Raw genomic sequence first — 18,031 nt, forward strand, 5'->3', positions numbered from 1 at the left:
GAAAGGAACAGAAAATACCCTTGAGGGTGAATTTGCCTTAAAGGTCACCAGGTAAAGGGTCACAGTGTACATATTATTGCATGCAATTTCTGTTTGCCAGCGATCTATTCAGGACTAATTGCGGAGAGCACACTTTACGTGTTAATGTGTTTGCACCCTATGTTAAGCTTTTTTCGAGTTCTTCAAAATTTCATAAGTTGCGGCCTGAATGTGGAGAAACAGATGCATGAATAGGGATGTATTTTAACAAAATAACGCTTCTGAGAAGAAAACTTAATAAATGTTATTCGAGGAGAAAAAAATGTGCACATACAACAACGCAAGCAGATAGGTGGAGGGTTGACTGGTTTATCAGTGGTGTCGCGTAACAGTTTAACCAATCAGGGCGATTGATCAGGTAAACTGTTAACATTGTGTCAAATTAAAATGTCGTAAAATATCATATGTGACTTCTTGTCAGTTTTTGGACTTCCTGATCACTCCTTTCCCAATATATTTTTTGAGTTGTCTAACTGTGCATTTACACATACAGTGCACTTGATTAAGTGGCACACCGTTTCGCAGGTAAAACGATACCCGCTGATGCCAGTTAATAGCTATAACTAAGTTGCTGGAATGAAGCAAAATGCAATAAAGCCTGGGCTAGCCAGAAAAATTATCCAAAAATCAGACTTGTCCCAACTGAGTTAGACGAACAACTATATGTGTATAATAATATGTGACAAAGCGGATACCTCTGTAAGCCACCAAATTCGTTAGCCAGAAATTGGTCCGACAATCAGAGGTTGTGATACATCAATGATATTTAAAAAATACTTCTTTCAAACAAATATTCTACTGCACAACCACATACTTGTTATTGGACATGCAGGTCACCATAACCATTATGTAGTGAACGATAAAAGATAAGCACATAAGAGTTATAACCTTTTATACGTACACTAAACAAAGTATTATCATTAATTGCCAATAAGGTGTAAGCTAAGCCCTTTTGAAGTATGTCAATAAGTAGAAATATACAGCTATGTTATATTCCACATTTATGTTTTATGATATCATTTACAAGCCCAGTATATATAAGGCCTGGAATTGTTTTTCGGAGTAGTTATTAAAAAGTCTGCTTCGACGACGGCGCATTTGCTCGGCTCAGTGGTAAGTTTGATGGTAATAAAAGTACAGTTTGATAGTCACAGGCCGAGGAGGGACAGAGTGCGGAATGGGGAGTTGAGGGACGGGTCGCTTTGCGGGTCTTGTGAAGTCTGCCGCCATTGGAAGCCAACCATGGTGTTTTTATTGCCCCCAATATTTGACGTCACTTTACTTAGACTGAGGCATCAACGCATCTCGCAACCTTCGAAACCGGTCGTTAATAATTACACCTTATCAGGAGCTCATCGTGGAGACCAGACCTTGTTAAAGTTAAACCGAGAAGGAGATGCGAATTATCCGTTGGCCTTCTGACTTCTGCAGCTTGTATATGCGCTCTGAATATACGCAGTAGCTGGAAGAGCCATGTATATGAGCTACAGAATTGAGAAAGAGGGCAATTCAGCTCCAACGATGTTTCCAAGCTCACGGCCTAGCAATTTAAACTTGGGACCTCCACCAAACTTCACGGTCCCTTCGCAGTACCACCCCGCGGACTTTCCTTCGAGCTTCCATGGACACGGTGCGGAAAACCACTTGCAAGCGGCCGCTTGGCCCTCGCACTACGCGCCGGCCCGGGATGACTGGTCGGGGTTCGCCTTGGCTCCTCCGGGTACCATTCCAACTTCCCTCCACTCTGCCGCGGGTCAGATGTTCTACGCCTCGCCGGATTTCGGCGGCATCCCACCGCCGTCCACACCTGTGCTGCAACAACTCGGTCCCAGCTACCCTGGTCCAGCGTTGCCCGGTGTGTCCCTAAAGAGCAGCTCCTTTGAGTTGGTGAAAAAGATTTCTCCATCGACCAATACCGGTGAGCTCCTGCGGATCTCATTGGGTGAGAGTCTGGACATGGTGTCGATAAATGCATTGATCGTTCTTGATTATTGGCGAATGTACCACTTGCCAATGTAGTTTTCAAAAACAAAGATTTTTCGCCACACCGCTGCAAAATGATCTTCTGTCGAAGATGTTCAAATCAAGAAACTCATAAATAAACAAACAAATCTTTAAATTGCGAGGAAACGTTATTTTTTATAGGAGAGATGGTTTTGTGCTGAATTTGTGGCCGACACTAAAAACGCAGAAAATTTTCAGGGAGATTCCTCAGTCAAGACGTGAAAAGTTATACAAAATGGACATTGTAGGTACTCGTTTAAAAATAATTTTTTTAAAATGAATGTGGGAATTGGGAAATACAGAAAGGAATTTCATTATTTTGTTAAGCGACTTTGGCAAGTCAGGCCATCATGGGCCTCTTGATTTATCCTCGTTTATACTAAAGAGTGCTACGTACGGTATATTAAATTCGCTATCTTGAGGGAAAAAATAGTCTTTTTAAACACGAGCTGTTCTCTATATCTGCAGGAACCCTATAACCTTGGACTATAACCAGTAAACATGCAGCGCCTTTGCAATCGCAAACAGATACATTAGGTTCCTGTCTATAACTGCGATTGGTTCATTTTATCGTTTGTACCCAAACATCAGCTTGCCATAAAATTAAATCGAAACTGATGATATATGATGTGGAGAAATGAAGCATTTTTTCCCATATATATATATATATATATATACATAGATATAGATATAGATATAGATATATCTATATATAGACATATAGATATATAGATATATAGATATATATATAGATATAGATATAGATATATAGATATAGATATAGATATAGATATAGATATAGATATAGATATTTTAAATAAATAAAAAAACCACCTTTATAGGCCATTTTTCCCCGCAAGCGGGGGTTGGCCTTTTTCGGGATCCGTGGTTGTTGTTGTTTTTTGGTCCCCTTTTTGAAGCAATGTTTTACGGCTGGATGCCCTTCCTGCCGCCAACCCTTTTTGTCGCCTTTTTATGACAAACGGGGAATTACCAGTGAACTGGTACTCAATTTGCCGACCTCGGAAGGATGACAGGCTGAGTCGACCCCCCTGGCGTTAATTCAGCGATCGACCGGGATTCTGAACCCAGGATCCGAGGATCCTAAGCTGGCACCCTAGCCGCTAGCCCAACACCAGGGTGCAATAACTGTGCAATTTCCTGTGCAATAACTGTGCAAACTGTGCAATTTCCTGTGCAAACTGTGCAATAACTGTGCAAGTTTCCAATATAACTGTGCAATTTACATTATTTTCCCGTTTTTGCTAACCTAAACTTTTTTTTTAACCTCGAGCAGTTAACTGCTTACCTTCGTACCATTTAAGGTTATTCACTGGACATTAAACTGCGTAAATTTCAATAAAAACTGGAAAAATTGAGGTGTTCTAAAACTTTGGACCAGTAGTGTATGTTCTAGGTGTGGATCTGCCTGCTCTCTTCCCCGACTCTACCCTGAGAAATGATGTTGAAGCTGATAAACCGATATTTTGAATTCATGGATGATGTTTACATGCTGCAGGACTGAATGAATGATCGTTTTAAGGCCATTTTCCCCGCTAGAGCGGGGGTTAGCCTTGCGGGCCCCATGACAATCATGGTTCCCTGTTTGAGGCCAAAGGCAGGAATGATGAGCCAAATTGCCTCCTCCTGCATCGAAATTCCTTGTTTATGCTGCTTACCTATCCAGAATAAGATGTTGATAAACGTTTTCCAGAAATACCAGAGTAAGCTTGAATTCAGACAGTACTTGCATATGTATGCAAGTCCCGGTTGCATAACTCCCCGTCTATTGAGATGACTGAGGTGTAATTCCTTCACAGTTCACACTAACAGATATGTAAGAGCTCTGATAGTCAGTCGCTTGATCATTTTTCGGATTTAATTTATTATTTTACATTATACTCTTACATTACACTTACATCTTACATTATACATTGCACTCTTATCTTCCACCATCCAAAACCTTGATCTCCACCATCCAACACAATCTATATATAGATATATAGATATATAGATATAGATATAGATATATAGATATAGATATAGATATATAGATATAGATATATAGATATAGAAATAGATATATAGATATAGATAGAGATATAGATATATAGAGATATATATATATATATATATATATATATATATATATATATATATATATATATATATATATATATATATATATATATATATCGATATAGATATATAGATATACAGATGTATAGATATATAGATATATAGATATATATATGTATATATATATATGTATATATAGATATATATATATATATAAATATATATATATATATATATATATATATATATAGAAAAAGGAGCTCATCGTGGCTCATTGTGGCCCAACCGAAACTGTGTGTGTGTATATATATATATGTATATTAGGGTTGTCCAAAAATGCTAAAAAATCACTTTTTTATCTGAATTTTGATGCTCTATTGGATTATTGTTAGAAATGGTCTAAATCATTCACCCAAAAAATATTTTGCATCTGAGTCATCTATAAACTCATACACACTCAACATTTAAATTTGTCATTTTGGTCAATTTTAATGACTTACAAAGACTTTAGAAATATTTTTTTCCTAAATAATGTCAGTGATGGTACATACCCCTGTGAAGTCCTCATGGTCGAAACATGAGTCAGACATGTATGAACATGTTTCAAACATGTTTCAAGCATTGTCAAACATGTTTCGACCATGATAATTTCACACTCACAGGCGCAAGCGCATGCAAAAAGTCATGAACCACAAAATGGCTTAGTACAATAGTGCATGTACTTTTTCCACCTAGGTTGCTATTGGATTGTTCTCATTTAGCCAAATTTGGTGAAAAACGCCATATTTCAATTGTAGTGTGTATGAGTTTCTAGATGGAAATGAGCGAAAATATTTGGTGGGTGAATGTTTTAGACCATTTATAACAATAATCCAGTAGAGCATCAAAATCGGAGAGATCGATGTTTTTTGGACCACCCTAATGTATATATGTTATATAATATATATATATATATATACTGTATATATATATATACATATATATATATATATACATACACGACCGGTCAAAAGTTTTGGAACACTTCAATATTTCCAGTTTTTATTGAAATTTACGCAGTTTAATGTCTCGATGTACTCTGAAATTAAGCATAGAACAAATAAACAATTGGAGATCAAAAAAGGAAATCATAGAATCATTTTGTTTAACAAAATTTAATTTAAATTTTTGACTCAGCAAAGTAGCCACCTTTTGCAGATATCACCGCCGAACACACTCGTGGCATTCTTTCTACAATGGAAATCAAATATTGTTCGGGAAGTTCTTACTAACACTGTTGCAGGAGTTCCCACAAATGTGTTGCACTTGTAGGTTGCTTTGCTTTCACCCTGCTGTCCAGTTCATCCCAAACCAGCTCGATGGGGTTTAAGTCTGGAGACTGTGCTGGCCATTCCATGATTTGAAGCCTACCGTCTTGTTCTTTTCCTCGAAGGTAGTTTTGACATAGCCTGGAAGTGGAGGTGTGTTTAGGGTCATTATCTTGCTGTAGGATGAACCCCTGACCAACTCGGCATATACCAGAGGGTATTGCATGGTGCTGCAAAATGCTGTGGTAGCCCTTTTGGTTCAGGGTGCCAGTCACTCTGTGCAAGTCACCGACTTTGGATCAAGCAAAAGAGCTCCAGACCATCACGCTTCCTCCTCCATGTTTGACAGTTGGTGTCACACACTGAGGAACCATCCTTTTGCCTACTCGACGGCATACAAAAATCCTGCGTGATGAATCAAAGATTTTCAAATTTTGATTAATCGGTCCATAAGACCTTCTTCCAGGCTTCAGTAGTCCACTGGCAGTGCTTCATGGCCCAGGCAAGCCTCTTTTTCTTATTTTGCCATCTTAGCAATGACTTTCTTACTGCCACTCGACATGTCAAACCTGCAGCTCGAAGTCTTCTCTTCACAGTTGAAACTGAGACTTGCTTACTTCGACCAGTCTTAAGCTGTGCTTGAAGCTGTTGACCTGTGAGCCGCCAATCACGCAAGCTGTTGACTCTCAGAAACTTGTCTTCTGATTCTGTTGTGGCTTTGGGTCTGCCAGACCTCTTCCTGTCAGAGTTTCCTCCAGTTTCCAATATACTACTTCCTGCAGTGCAATATTGTCCAAATAATGCTTCAGAGGGTGTAATAACAGTTTGTTCCAAAACTGCTTTTATACAGACAGGGGGTTTGTAATCAAGTAATCAGCAGAGGTTGGGACACCAGTATGAATTGTTTGCATCAACTTTCAAGGCTTAATTTACTTACGTTGCTGCAGAACAGCTGTAAGTTGTTAACCCATTACTTGTTCCCTGAAGAAGGCCTTTTTTCCAATATAACTGTGCAATTTACATTATTTCCCCGTTTTTGCTAACCTAAACTTTTTTTTAACCTCGAGCAGTTAACTGCTTACCTTCGTACCATTTGACGTTATTCACTGGACATTAAACTGCGTAAATTTCAATAAAAACTGAAAAACTTGAGGTGTTCTAAAACTTTGGACCAGTCGTGTATGTTCTAGGTGTGGATCTGCCTGCTCTCTTCCCCCACTCTACCCTGAGAAGTGATGTTGAAGCTGATAAACCGATATTTTGAATTCATGGATGATGTTTACATGCTGCAGGAATGAATGAATGATCGTTTTAAGGCCATTTTCCCCGCTAGAGCGGGGGTTAGCCTTGCGGGCCCCATGACAATCATGGTTCCCTGTTTGAGGCCAAAGGCAGGAATGATGAGCCAAATTGCCTCCTCCTGCATCGAAATTCCTTGTTTATGCTGCTTACCTATCCAGAATAAGATGTTGATAAACGTTTTCCAGAAATACCAGAGTAAGCTTGAATTCAGACAGTACTTGCATATGTATGCAAGTCCCGGTTGCATAACTCCCCGTCTATTGAGATGACTGAGGTGTAATTCCTTCACAGTTCACACTAACAGATATGTAAGAGCTCTGATAGTCAGTCGCTTGATCATTTTTCGGGTTTTAATTTATTATTTTACATTATACTCTTACATTACACTTACATCTTACATTATACATTGCACTCTTATCTTCCACCATCCAAAACCTTGATCTCCACCATCCAACACCATCTATATATAGATATATAGATATATAGATATAGATATAGATATATAGATATAGATATAGATATATAGAGATATAGATATATATATATATATATATATATATATATATATATATATATATATATATATATATATATATATATATATATATATATATATATATATTGTTATGAATTTTGGTAGAGCAACATCTAGAGCGACGTAGATCTGATAGGTAGGTATTCGACTGTCGTGACAGGGACTCTACATGTAATAGGTTCTTGATGTTTAGGCGTTTGTCGGGGTAATATGTATGATTGTGGATCTACCTGGAGATTCGGGTGTTAAATTGTGAGGGATTAAAGGTAACGCCCCTGTGAGTTTCACCTAGTAGTCAAACCTTTGTCCATTATGGCACTCCAAACCACATAAACAGTAGTTAGGTCCTTAGCGCAACATTAAATAATTCCTTTCCCTGACAATGACTTCGGAACAAACGGACAGGAAACCAGGCCAAAACCACCGCCACAATTGGCCGCCACCGTTTACACCTCCAAGGCCTACAAACCTCGCCTGGCACGTGTTATAACACAAGGACCGCGGGGGTCGGGGACGGGAGAGTGGAATGATGCCGCAGAGGGCGTGACCTGGGCGAGCCGGCGAGTTGGGAGGCTTTTGATTGGCTGAGGAGTGCGCGAATGTGACGTCATCGGCCAAAGATATTAGCGACGGTCGGACGCCATTTTAGGGCAGTTCGTTGGCAGTTGGGACACAGCAGTTGGCACTCGGCAGTCAGCAGTCGGCAGTCAAGAGTTGGCACTGAGATGGCACTGAGGAGTTGGCAGCTGGCACTCGGCACTGAGGAGTTGGCAGCTGGCACTTGGCACTTGGCAGTTGGCTGCCAGCACTCCCGCGCCAGCACTCCCGCAGAGAGTCGAGTCAAGTGGAGTCGTTTGCTTTGTGCAGCCCTGCGTGGGACCTTTGGAGCAAGGGAGCTCGTGGTGTGGGTGTGCCGTTGAACCGACGAGGCCTGGTGGTGCTCGGGGCCGTGGAACTTGGAGCGAGGCGTGCCGCGGGACGAAAGGAGCCGGGTGTTGGACGGCGGCCACCAAGACGACAAGGACGAGATAAGGCCGTACCCGCGAATACACTTTGCATAAAACTAAAAGACGTGTTATTTTCGTATTCATCTCCCTCGTATCGTGTTTGGAATCTGTTGTGCGTGGGATCCCAATTTAGGCTTATTAGAGTTATTAGTACTAGGGCATTGCCCGTACTATATCTATATCTAAAATTATATCCCCCCCCCTCTATTTACATGAAATGGTTTGGTCCAAAGCGAACGGCTTGCGAGTACGGTGACAATCCCCCCCCTCTATTTACATGCAATGGTTTGGTCCAAAGCGAACGGCTTCCGGAGTTTGGTAAAGAAATCGCCATCGCGTGCACAAACGCGCAGGAAAGCGAATGAATCGCAAATTCGGTTTTATTAGTTTTAAAACATAGTTTAACGCCAACATAGTTTGCAAACGTGAAATAAATTAATACGCTCTCAAATGTGCCATCCGAGGCAGAGTGTGTCCTCCACGTTCGGCACACGCGATCGTTCGCTGCTCTCTGATTGGTTGAATCGTTTTTTGGACATAGCTCGGTAAGTAATTGTCCGATTAATATGAAACCTTGAAAAGGCACATCCTCGGGTCCCCAGCAATATACCTGGCAAGTTAAAAGTATATCGGACCCGTGGTTGTCGAGAAACAGCGGTCACAGACAAACAGACGTACAAACGTACAGAGATTACTGGAATTATAGATAGATTACCGGCGCGTGCTTTTTTCACTGTTATTACTTTTCAATAATAAATCCTTGTATTATTTTCTGAATATATCTGAACGCAGTTTCCTGTTGGATTTTAATAGGTAAGGCTGCGGAGCTTTGCTGTGTCCGCCATTCCGCGCGTTTGTGCCTGATTTGGAATCCGCCATTGAGTTTGCGCCTCGGGAGTGTAAAGCCTCGCAATTGGCCATCCGCAACTGTGGTGTTAATCGCGGTTGCGTAACAATATATATATATATATATATATATATATATATATATATATATATATATATATATATATATATATATATATACATATATATATATATATATATATATATATATATATATATATATATATATATATATATATCGATATATAGATATATAGATATATAGATATATATATGTATATATATATGTATATATATATATATATATATATATATATATATATATATATATATATATATATATATATATATATATATATATATATATATATACATATATAAATAGATATATACATATATATATAGATATATAAATATATATACATATATATATATATATATATATATATATATATATATATATATATATATATATATATATACATATATATATATATATATATATATACATATATATATATATATAGATATATACATATATATATAGATATATAAATATATATACATATATATAGATATATATATATATATATATATATATATATATATATATATATATATATATATATATACAGTATATATATATATATATATAGATATATATATATATATATATATATATATAGACATAGATATATAGATATATAGATATAGAAAAAGGAGCTCATCGTGGCTCATTGTGGCCCAACCGAAACTGTGTGTGTGTATATATATATATGTATATTAGGGTTGTCCAAAAATGCAAAAAAATCACTTTTTTATCTGGATTTTGATGCTCTATTGGATTATTGTTAGAAATGGTCTCAATCATTCACCCAAAAAATATTTTGCATCTGAGTCATCTATAAACTCATACACACTCAACATTTAAATTTGTCATTTTGGTCAATTTTAATGACTTACAAAGACTTTAGAAATATTTTTTTCCTAAATAATGTCAGTGATGGTACAAACCCCTGTGAAGTCCTCATGGTCGAAACATGAGTCAGACATGTACGAACATGTTTCAAGCATTGTCAAACATGTTTCGACCATGATAATTTCACACTCACAGGCGCAAGCGCATGCAAAAAGTCATGGACCACAAAATGGCTTAGTACAATAGTGCATGTACTTTTTCCACCTAGGTTGCTATTGGATTGTTCTCATTTAGCCAAATTTGGTGAAAAACGCCATATTTCAATTGTAGTGTGTATGAGTTTCTAGATGGAAATGAGCGAAAATATTTGGTGGGTGAATGTTTTAGACCATTTCTAACAATAATCCAGTAGAGCATCAAAATCGGAGAGATCGATGTTTTTTGGACCACCCTAATGTATATATTGTTGCGGATATGAGGATTGTGTTTTTTTTATTGTGTGCTTTATTATTATTATTGGTTATTCTGCGCCTCCTGCCTCCGGAGCTGTGTAAAGGTCAAAAGGGCGTCCCATAATTAGTCCACAAGCATACACGTCAGCCAATCATAGAATACCCCTGTTCGATAGTTATATCTTATTCTGTGTTTTAGGGTAAGGCTGTGTCTCCCATTAATAGAAGTACTCCATTGCACCAAGTGAAAGAGATAGATTCCCTTCATTCCCATTCCCAAAACCTCCATTCCCCCTTTTCATCGATTGGAAACTACCTCCGCTCCAATTGCCGCCATTGACCACGAGGCAGGGTTGGGGAAGAAAGGCGGGTCCCCACCTCGTCATAGAGGGGAGGAGTGAACCAGCCCTTTCCGACCAACCCAGAACGAGGGGTTGGCTTTAGAGGGCGGAGAGAGAACGTTTTGGGGAGGTTCGCAAAAGGGTCAAGGGTGGGGCTTATATAACCCGAGGCAGAGGCCCCCAGAGAGAGTCGAGGAGGGAGGAGATCAGAAGACAGAAAGGCCTTGAGTTGGATTAAGCAAGAGAGGAAGTTGTTGGACTGGGTGGGACTAAGAAAGAGAGAGAAAGAGTCCTGAAGCTTGTGAGGGAAGGAGAGAGAGAACCCGTCACACCAACCCCCCACCAGCCGCGTTGGCTCCACCAAGCGTTCACCTCAACCAAGGCTCCACCAAGCTCCGCGTTGGCTCCACCAAGCGTTCACCTCCACCAAGGCTCCACCAAGCTCCGCATTGGCTCCACCAAGCGTTCACCTCCACCAAGGCTCCACCAAGCTCCACGTTGGCTCCACCAAGCGTTCACCTCCACCAAGCGTTCACCTCCACCAAAGCTCCACCAAGCTCCGCGTTGGCTCCACCAAGCGTTCACCTCCAGCCATCCACCTCCTGCGATTCCTGTCATCAATCCCCGCATGAGTCTGTCTTTTGTTTGTTCTGTCCTGGGTTAATTAAGACTGTAGGTAAGCTAGTATTTTCACTGTGTCACATGCGTCTTATGTGCTGTAAATAAACGTGACTGCTTTCTTTTTGCTTATGTGTGTAAACAGTAAATAAATTTAGAAGTATTTCCAAACCTTTCTTTGCCTTCGTCTTCCTCTTTGCATTCGTCGTTTTAGTCTTTTCCCTCATTGAGCAGCCGCGGTGCGATCCGGCCAACGTTTGGGTGGAATCGGGTTCTAATCGGGGAATAACTGTTCGGTCGCGGTAATACCAACCGCTCGGTAAAATAACATCTTTAACCGCGTCCGCAACAATATGTTATATAATATATATATATATACTGTATATATATATATATACATATATATATATACATACACGACCGGTCAAAAGTTTTGGAACACTTCAATATTTCCAGTTTTTATTGAAATTTACGCAGTTTAATGTCTCGATGTACTCTGAAATTAAGCATAGAACAAATAAACAATTGGAGATCAAAAAAAGGAAATCATAGAATCATTTTGTTTAACAAAATTTAATTTAAATTTTTGACTCAGCAAAGTAGCCACCTTTTGCAGATATCACCGCCAAACACACTCGTGGCATTCTTTCTACAATGGAAATCAAATATTGTTCGGGAAGTTCTTCCTAACACTGTTGCAGGAGTTCCCACAAATGTGTTGCACTTGTAGGTTGCTTTGCTTTCACCCTTCTGTCCAGTTCATCCCAAACCAGCTCGATGGGGTTTAAGTCTGGAGACTGTGCTGGCCATTCCATGATTTGAAGCCTACCGTCTTGTTCTGTTCCTCGAAGGTAGTTTTGACATAGCCTGGAAGTGGAGGTGTGTTTAGGGTCATTATCTTGCTGTAGGATGAACCCCTGACCAACTCGGCATATACCAGAGGGTATTGCATGGTGCTGCAAAATGCTGTGGTAGCCCTTTTGGTTCAGGGTGCCAGTCACTCTGTGCAAGTCACCGACTTTGGATCAAGCAAAAGAGCTCCAGACCATCACGCTTCCTCCTCCATGTTTGACAGTTGGTGTCACACACTGAGGAACCATCCTTTTGCCTACTCGACGGCATACAAAAATCCTGCGTGATGAACCAAAGATTTTCAAATTTTGATTAATCGGTCCATAAGACCTTCTTCCAGGCTTCAGTAGTCCACTGGCAGTGCTTCATGGCCCAGGCAAGCCTCTTTTTCTTATTTTGCCATCTTAGCAATGGCTTTCTTACTGCCACTCGACATGTCAAACCTGCAGCTCGAAGTCTTCTCTTCACAGTTGAAACTGAGACTTGCTTACTTCGACCAGTCTTAAGCTGTGCTTGAAGCTGTTGACCTGTGAGCCGCCAATCACGCAAGCTGTTGACTCTCAGAAACTTGTCTTCTGATTCTGTTGTGGCTTTGGGTCTGCCAGACCTCTTCCTGTGAGTTTCCTCCAGTTTCCAATATACTACTTCCTGCAGTGCAATATTGTCCAAATAATGCTTCAGAGGGTGTAATAACAGTTTGTTCCAAAACTGCTTTTATACAGACAGGGGGCTTGTAATCAAGTAATCAGCAGAGGTTGGGACACCAGTATGAATTGTTTGCATCAACTTTCAAGGCTTAATTTACTAACGTTGCTGCAGAACAGCTGTAAGTTGTTAACCCATTACTTGTTCCCTGAAGAAGGCCTTTTTTCCAATATAACTGTGCAATTTACATTATTTCCCCGTTTTTGCTAACCTAAACTTTTTTTTTAACCTCGAGCAGTTAACTGCTTACCTTCGTACCATTTGAGGTTATTCACTGGACATTAAACTGCGTAAATTTCAATAAAAACTGAAAAAATTGAGGTGTTCTAAAACTTTGGACCAGTAGTGTATGTTCTAGGTGTGGATCTGCCTGCTCTCTTCCCCCACTCTACCCTGAGAAGTGATGTTGAAGCTGATAAACCGATATTTTGAATTCATGGATGATGTTTACATGCTGCCGGAATGAATGAATGATCGTTTTAAGGCCATTTTCCCCGCTAGAGCGGGGGTTAGCCTTGCGGGCCCCATGACAATCATGGTTCCCTGTTTGAGGCAAAAGGCAGGAATGATGAGCCAAATTGCCTCCTCCTGCATCGAAATTCCTTGTTTATGCTGCTTACCTATCCAGAATAAGATGTTGATAAACGTTTTCCAGAAAGACCAGAGTAAGTTTGAATTCAGACAGTACTTGCATATGTATGCAAGTCCCGGTTGCATAACTCCCCGTCTATTAAGATGACTGAGGTGTAATTCCTTCACAGTTCACACTAACAGATATGTAAGAGCTCTGATAGTCAGTCGCTTGATCATTTTTCGGATTTAATTCATTATTTTACATTATACTCTTACATTACACTTACATCTTACATTATACATTACACTCTTATCTTCCACCATCCAAAACCTTGATCTCTTATACCTCCGTTAATTCACCCCAGATCCACTTTTTTGAAATACAGACTTCTTTCCTGGAAGTCCTGGCAGTCCATGTGTTTTTGTAACCTTCCCACCCCCACTCCCCCTTCCCACGCCTCCATCCCCCAAGCCCTCTCCCTCCCACAGATCTCCCGATGACTGCTCTCCATCTTGTCTCCCGACTTATCATGAATAAATCTCCCGCTCCCTTTATCATATGTTTTATGTTTTATGTGTCAGTTTGTCTTTTTGTGATCAATGTTAGCTCTTACACGAGCCTCGATCTTGTACACAAAATAATTAATAATAATAAACAAAAAAACTATATGTTTTCCGAATCAGGTATACTGTGCTCCATGAAGTACGAAGCATCGATGTTTTTCCAGTTTCCACCAATATTGCCATGTGCAACGACATACAAATGAACATACATTTGTTTTGTCCCCTGGGCCTTATGGCAAAAGTGCAGAGGAAAACAAAAAGACGATAGCGAAGCTTGAACGCACCGAAGAGTCACGAATCGCACGCAACGCGAGTAATTATTGACTCCATGGAGAGATTAGATGCGTCTCGTCTCTTATTTTCTATTCGTCTTCCAAAGAAAAGGTTGATTGCCATCACGTTATCAAAAGTTTTCGTTATAAGTTAGTTCAGTAACCGAAACATTTTGATAACGAGCAGTTTTCGTTAAAAAAAAAAAGTATATTCACATCATAAAACCATTAATAGCCCCTGTACCGTGTGAATGGATTCACACAGATGTGACACAAAGCATGTTTGTGGGTTCAGGCTCATGGAGGAGCTTATCCATAAATCACATGCAAGGACATTATATAGTAGACGATGTACAAACAAGAAGACGTCATGCGGAGCACGATACTTGCAAAATCCGCCCCCCACCCCCCCAAAAAAATTTGAATATGGAATCCTGGAATCTCAAGCCATGTTCTCAGTGGGGAGGACGTTGATATTCACCATTAGTAACTTGACCACAAAAATAACAATTAATTTATTGTTTTTCTATATTAGCTATGGACAAAAAGCTCTTTACATTGTGATATAAGCATGAAACTTGCCATTTATTTCTTATATAGATACTCGTTAAATCGATTCGATTAACCAACTCGAAATTCAACATGGTGGCCATTTTTTTCAAAATGGCCGCCAAAATTGCGAAAATGTGCCATAAACCTTTTAATATTGAAATTTGTTTTGAGTATCTATCTATAATTCCAGTAATCTCTGTGTGTCTGTGTGTCTGTGTGTTTGTTTGTCTGTGACCGCTGTTTCTCGACAACCACGGGTCCGATATACTTGAAACTTGCCAGGTATATTGCTGGGGACCCGAGGATGTGCCTTTTCAAGGTTTCATATTAATCTGAGAAGTAGTTACCGAGCTATGTCCAAAAAACGATTCAACCAATCAGAGAGCAGCGAGCTATCACGTGTGCCGAACGTGGCGAACAGACTCTGCCTCGGACGGCACATTTGAGAGCGTATTCATTTATTTCACGTTGGCAAACTATGTTGGCGCTATGTTGGCGTTAAACTATGTTTTAAAACTAATTAAAACTAATTTGCGATTCATCGTAACTGCGATATGCGACCTTCCGGACAGTCAAATGAGGACGTCACTTCCGGACTTACGGATAGTCATAGTGACGACGTGAACGTGGCGAGCAGACGCTGTAAGGTACGATCGATTGTAGTACACGTTTATAATAACTCTGCCGATACAGGCCCGATTAACTGCAGCGCCATCCGAGCTGCGGCGTCGGGACGATACATTCATTGTACGGTCACATCACGCACTTACGGGCACGCCCATGGGCCCATGGGCACGCCCATGCATGCATGGGCGAAGACATTTTATTTATTTTTTTTGGCAAGGAACGGGCACCCACGTACGGGCACGTCCTAGTCAATAAAAAATCACAGAACTACATATTATCTATAAGAGGTAGTAAACATTTTCAATTCATCTTCATTAGGTAAATTGAAAATTTTAATATATTTATAAAAGCGCAACTGCCAAATTTCATGCTTTTCATGTTTGAATCACAATGTGAACGATTCACCCTAATAATGGGTGTTAGCCACCTAGCTATAGTGGGGAGCACAAGTATTGGCCTGCAGTTAACATGTTTAACATATGCCAAACTTTACAACATGAAAATTCACTTTGATTACTGTAGTTGCCATTTTTTATATGACAATAATGAGAGTAAACCCTCAAAATGCCATTAAAATGTTCAGCAAGTTGATCGATGGATACAACACATTCCATTGAAGCTGCCAACATCTTGCTTACTATTGCTTGGTTAAATCCTGTGGCTGAACGTAGGCCTACTTCCGACAGAGGTACTGACATTGATGCATCGGCCTACCTCCAAAGCACCAGGCACTCACATTGATGCATCGGCCGACCTCCAATAACACCAGGTACTCACATTGATGCATCGGCCTACCTCTGAAACACCAAGTACTCACATTGATGCATCGGCCTACCTCCGAAACACCAGGTACTCACATTGATGCATCGCCGTTCCTCCGAAACACCAGGTACTCACATTGATGCATCGGCCTACCTCCGAAACACCAGGTACTCACATTGATGCATCGGCCTACCTCCAAAACACCAGGTACTCACATTGATGCATCGGCCTTCCTTCGAAACACCAGGTACTCACATTGATACATCGGCCTTCCTCCAAAACACCAGGTGCTCACATTGATGCATCGGCCTACCTCCGAAACACCAGGTACTCACATTGATGCATCGGCCTTCCTCCGAAACACCAGGTACTCACATTGATGCATCGGCCTACCTCCGAAACACCAGGTACTCACATTGATGCATCGGCCTACCTCCGAAACACCATGTACTCACATTGATGCATCGGCCTACCTCTGAAACACCAGGTACTCACATTGATGCATCGGCCTACCTCCGAAACACCAGGTACTCACATTGATGCATCGGCCTACCTCCGAAACACCATGTACTCACATTGATGCATCGGCCTACCTCTGAAACACCAGGTACTCACATTGATGCATCGGCCTACCTCCGAAACACCAGGTACTCACATTGATGCATCGGCCTACCTCCGAAACACCAGGTACTCACATTGATGCATCGGCCTACTTCCGAAACACCAGGTACTCACATTGATGCATCGGCCTTCCTCCGAAACACCAGGTACTCACATTGATGCATCGGCCTTCCTCCGAAACACCAGGTACTCACATTGATGCATCGGCCTACTTCCGAAACACCAGGTACTCACATTGATGCATCGGCCTTCTCCGAAACACCAGGTACTCACATTGATGCATCGGCCTACTTCCGAAACACCAGGTACTCACATTGATGCATCGGCCTACTTCCGAAACACCAGGTACTCACATTGATGCATCGGCCTTCTCCGAAACACCAGGTACTCACATTGATGCATCTACCTACTTCCGAAACACCAGGTACTCACATTGATGCATCGGCTTACCTCCGAAACACCAGCTTTACACTTTACAGCTGGATCTAAGTTCGAACCCAGGCTAGACAGCTCAAATACTTGAGTCCGCATTCCTCTGAGCTTTAACACCACGAGCCAATGCACATTGTTGTTTTCAACATTTTACTGACAAGGACCGCATTCATTATTGGTTAAATGTATATAACTTACAGTCCTCAAAACATCATGTTGTCGACTTACTTGAAACTTAATTTGCCTACAAATTACAAGACGTATGAATCTGAACGCGCAAACAATCCTATTATCACGGTATATGACCGGGCCACTGATCTATACAGTTCTTTGAAGCAGTCTTTACAATGTTTGCCGCCATGTTTGTTCTACTTCTCCCTGCTGTTTTTGGAAGAAGCCTTGATAATTAACTAAAAACGGGACGTTGGACAAACAGCTCAGCAGAAGAGTTTCAATCAAAATGGAATCAATCTTTTATGGTCCTGACTCTGCCCCAGCAGTCAAGGTTGAATTTCTTGTACCTTTTCCACTAAGGAGATAAAAACAGCCGTTGCACAAACCAACAGGTAGGGAGATATGGTCAATGAAGAGGTGTCACGCCTTCGTTTTTCACACAATCTTA

General features: G+C 40.5%; 1 protein-coding gene across 1 annotated transcript in view; it reads left to right on the forward strand.

Moving 5' to 3' along the window:
- The first annotated feature begins 1,101 nt into the window (after positions 1 to 1,101).
- Positions 1,102 to 18,031, forward strand: part of LOC137412233 (homeobox protein CDX-1-like) — a 45,694-nt gene continuing 28,764 nt past the window's right edge. The window contains exon 1 of the mRNA XM_068097485.2: positions 1,102 to 1,957. Within this exon, the coding sequence (XP_067953586.1) occupies positions 1,513 to 1,957 (445 nt within the window). The 5' untranslated portion in view covers positions 1,102 to 1,512. The remainder of the gene's footprint in view (positions 1,958 to 18,031) is intronic.

Source organism: Myxine glutinosa, chromosome 4, assembly GCF_964187855.1.
Source record: "Myxine glutinosa chromosome 4, kmMyxGlut1.1, whole genome shotgun sequence".
Taxonomy (NCBI): Eukaryota; Metazoa; Chordata; class Myxini; order Myxiniformes; family Myxinidae; genus Myxine; species Myxine glutinosa.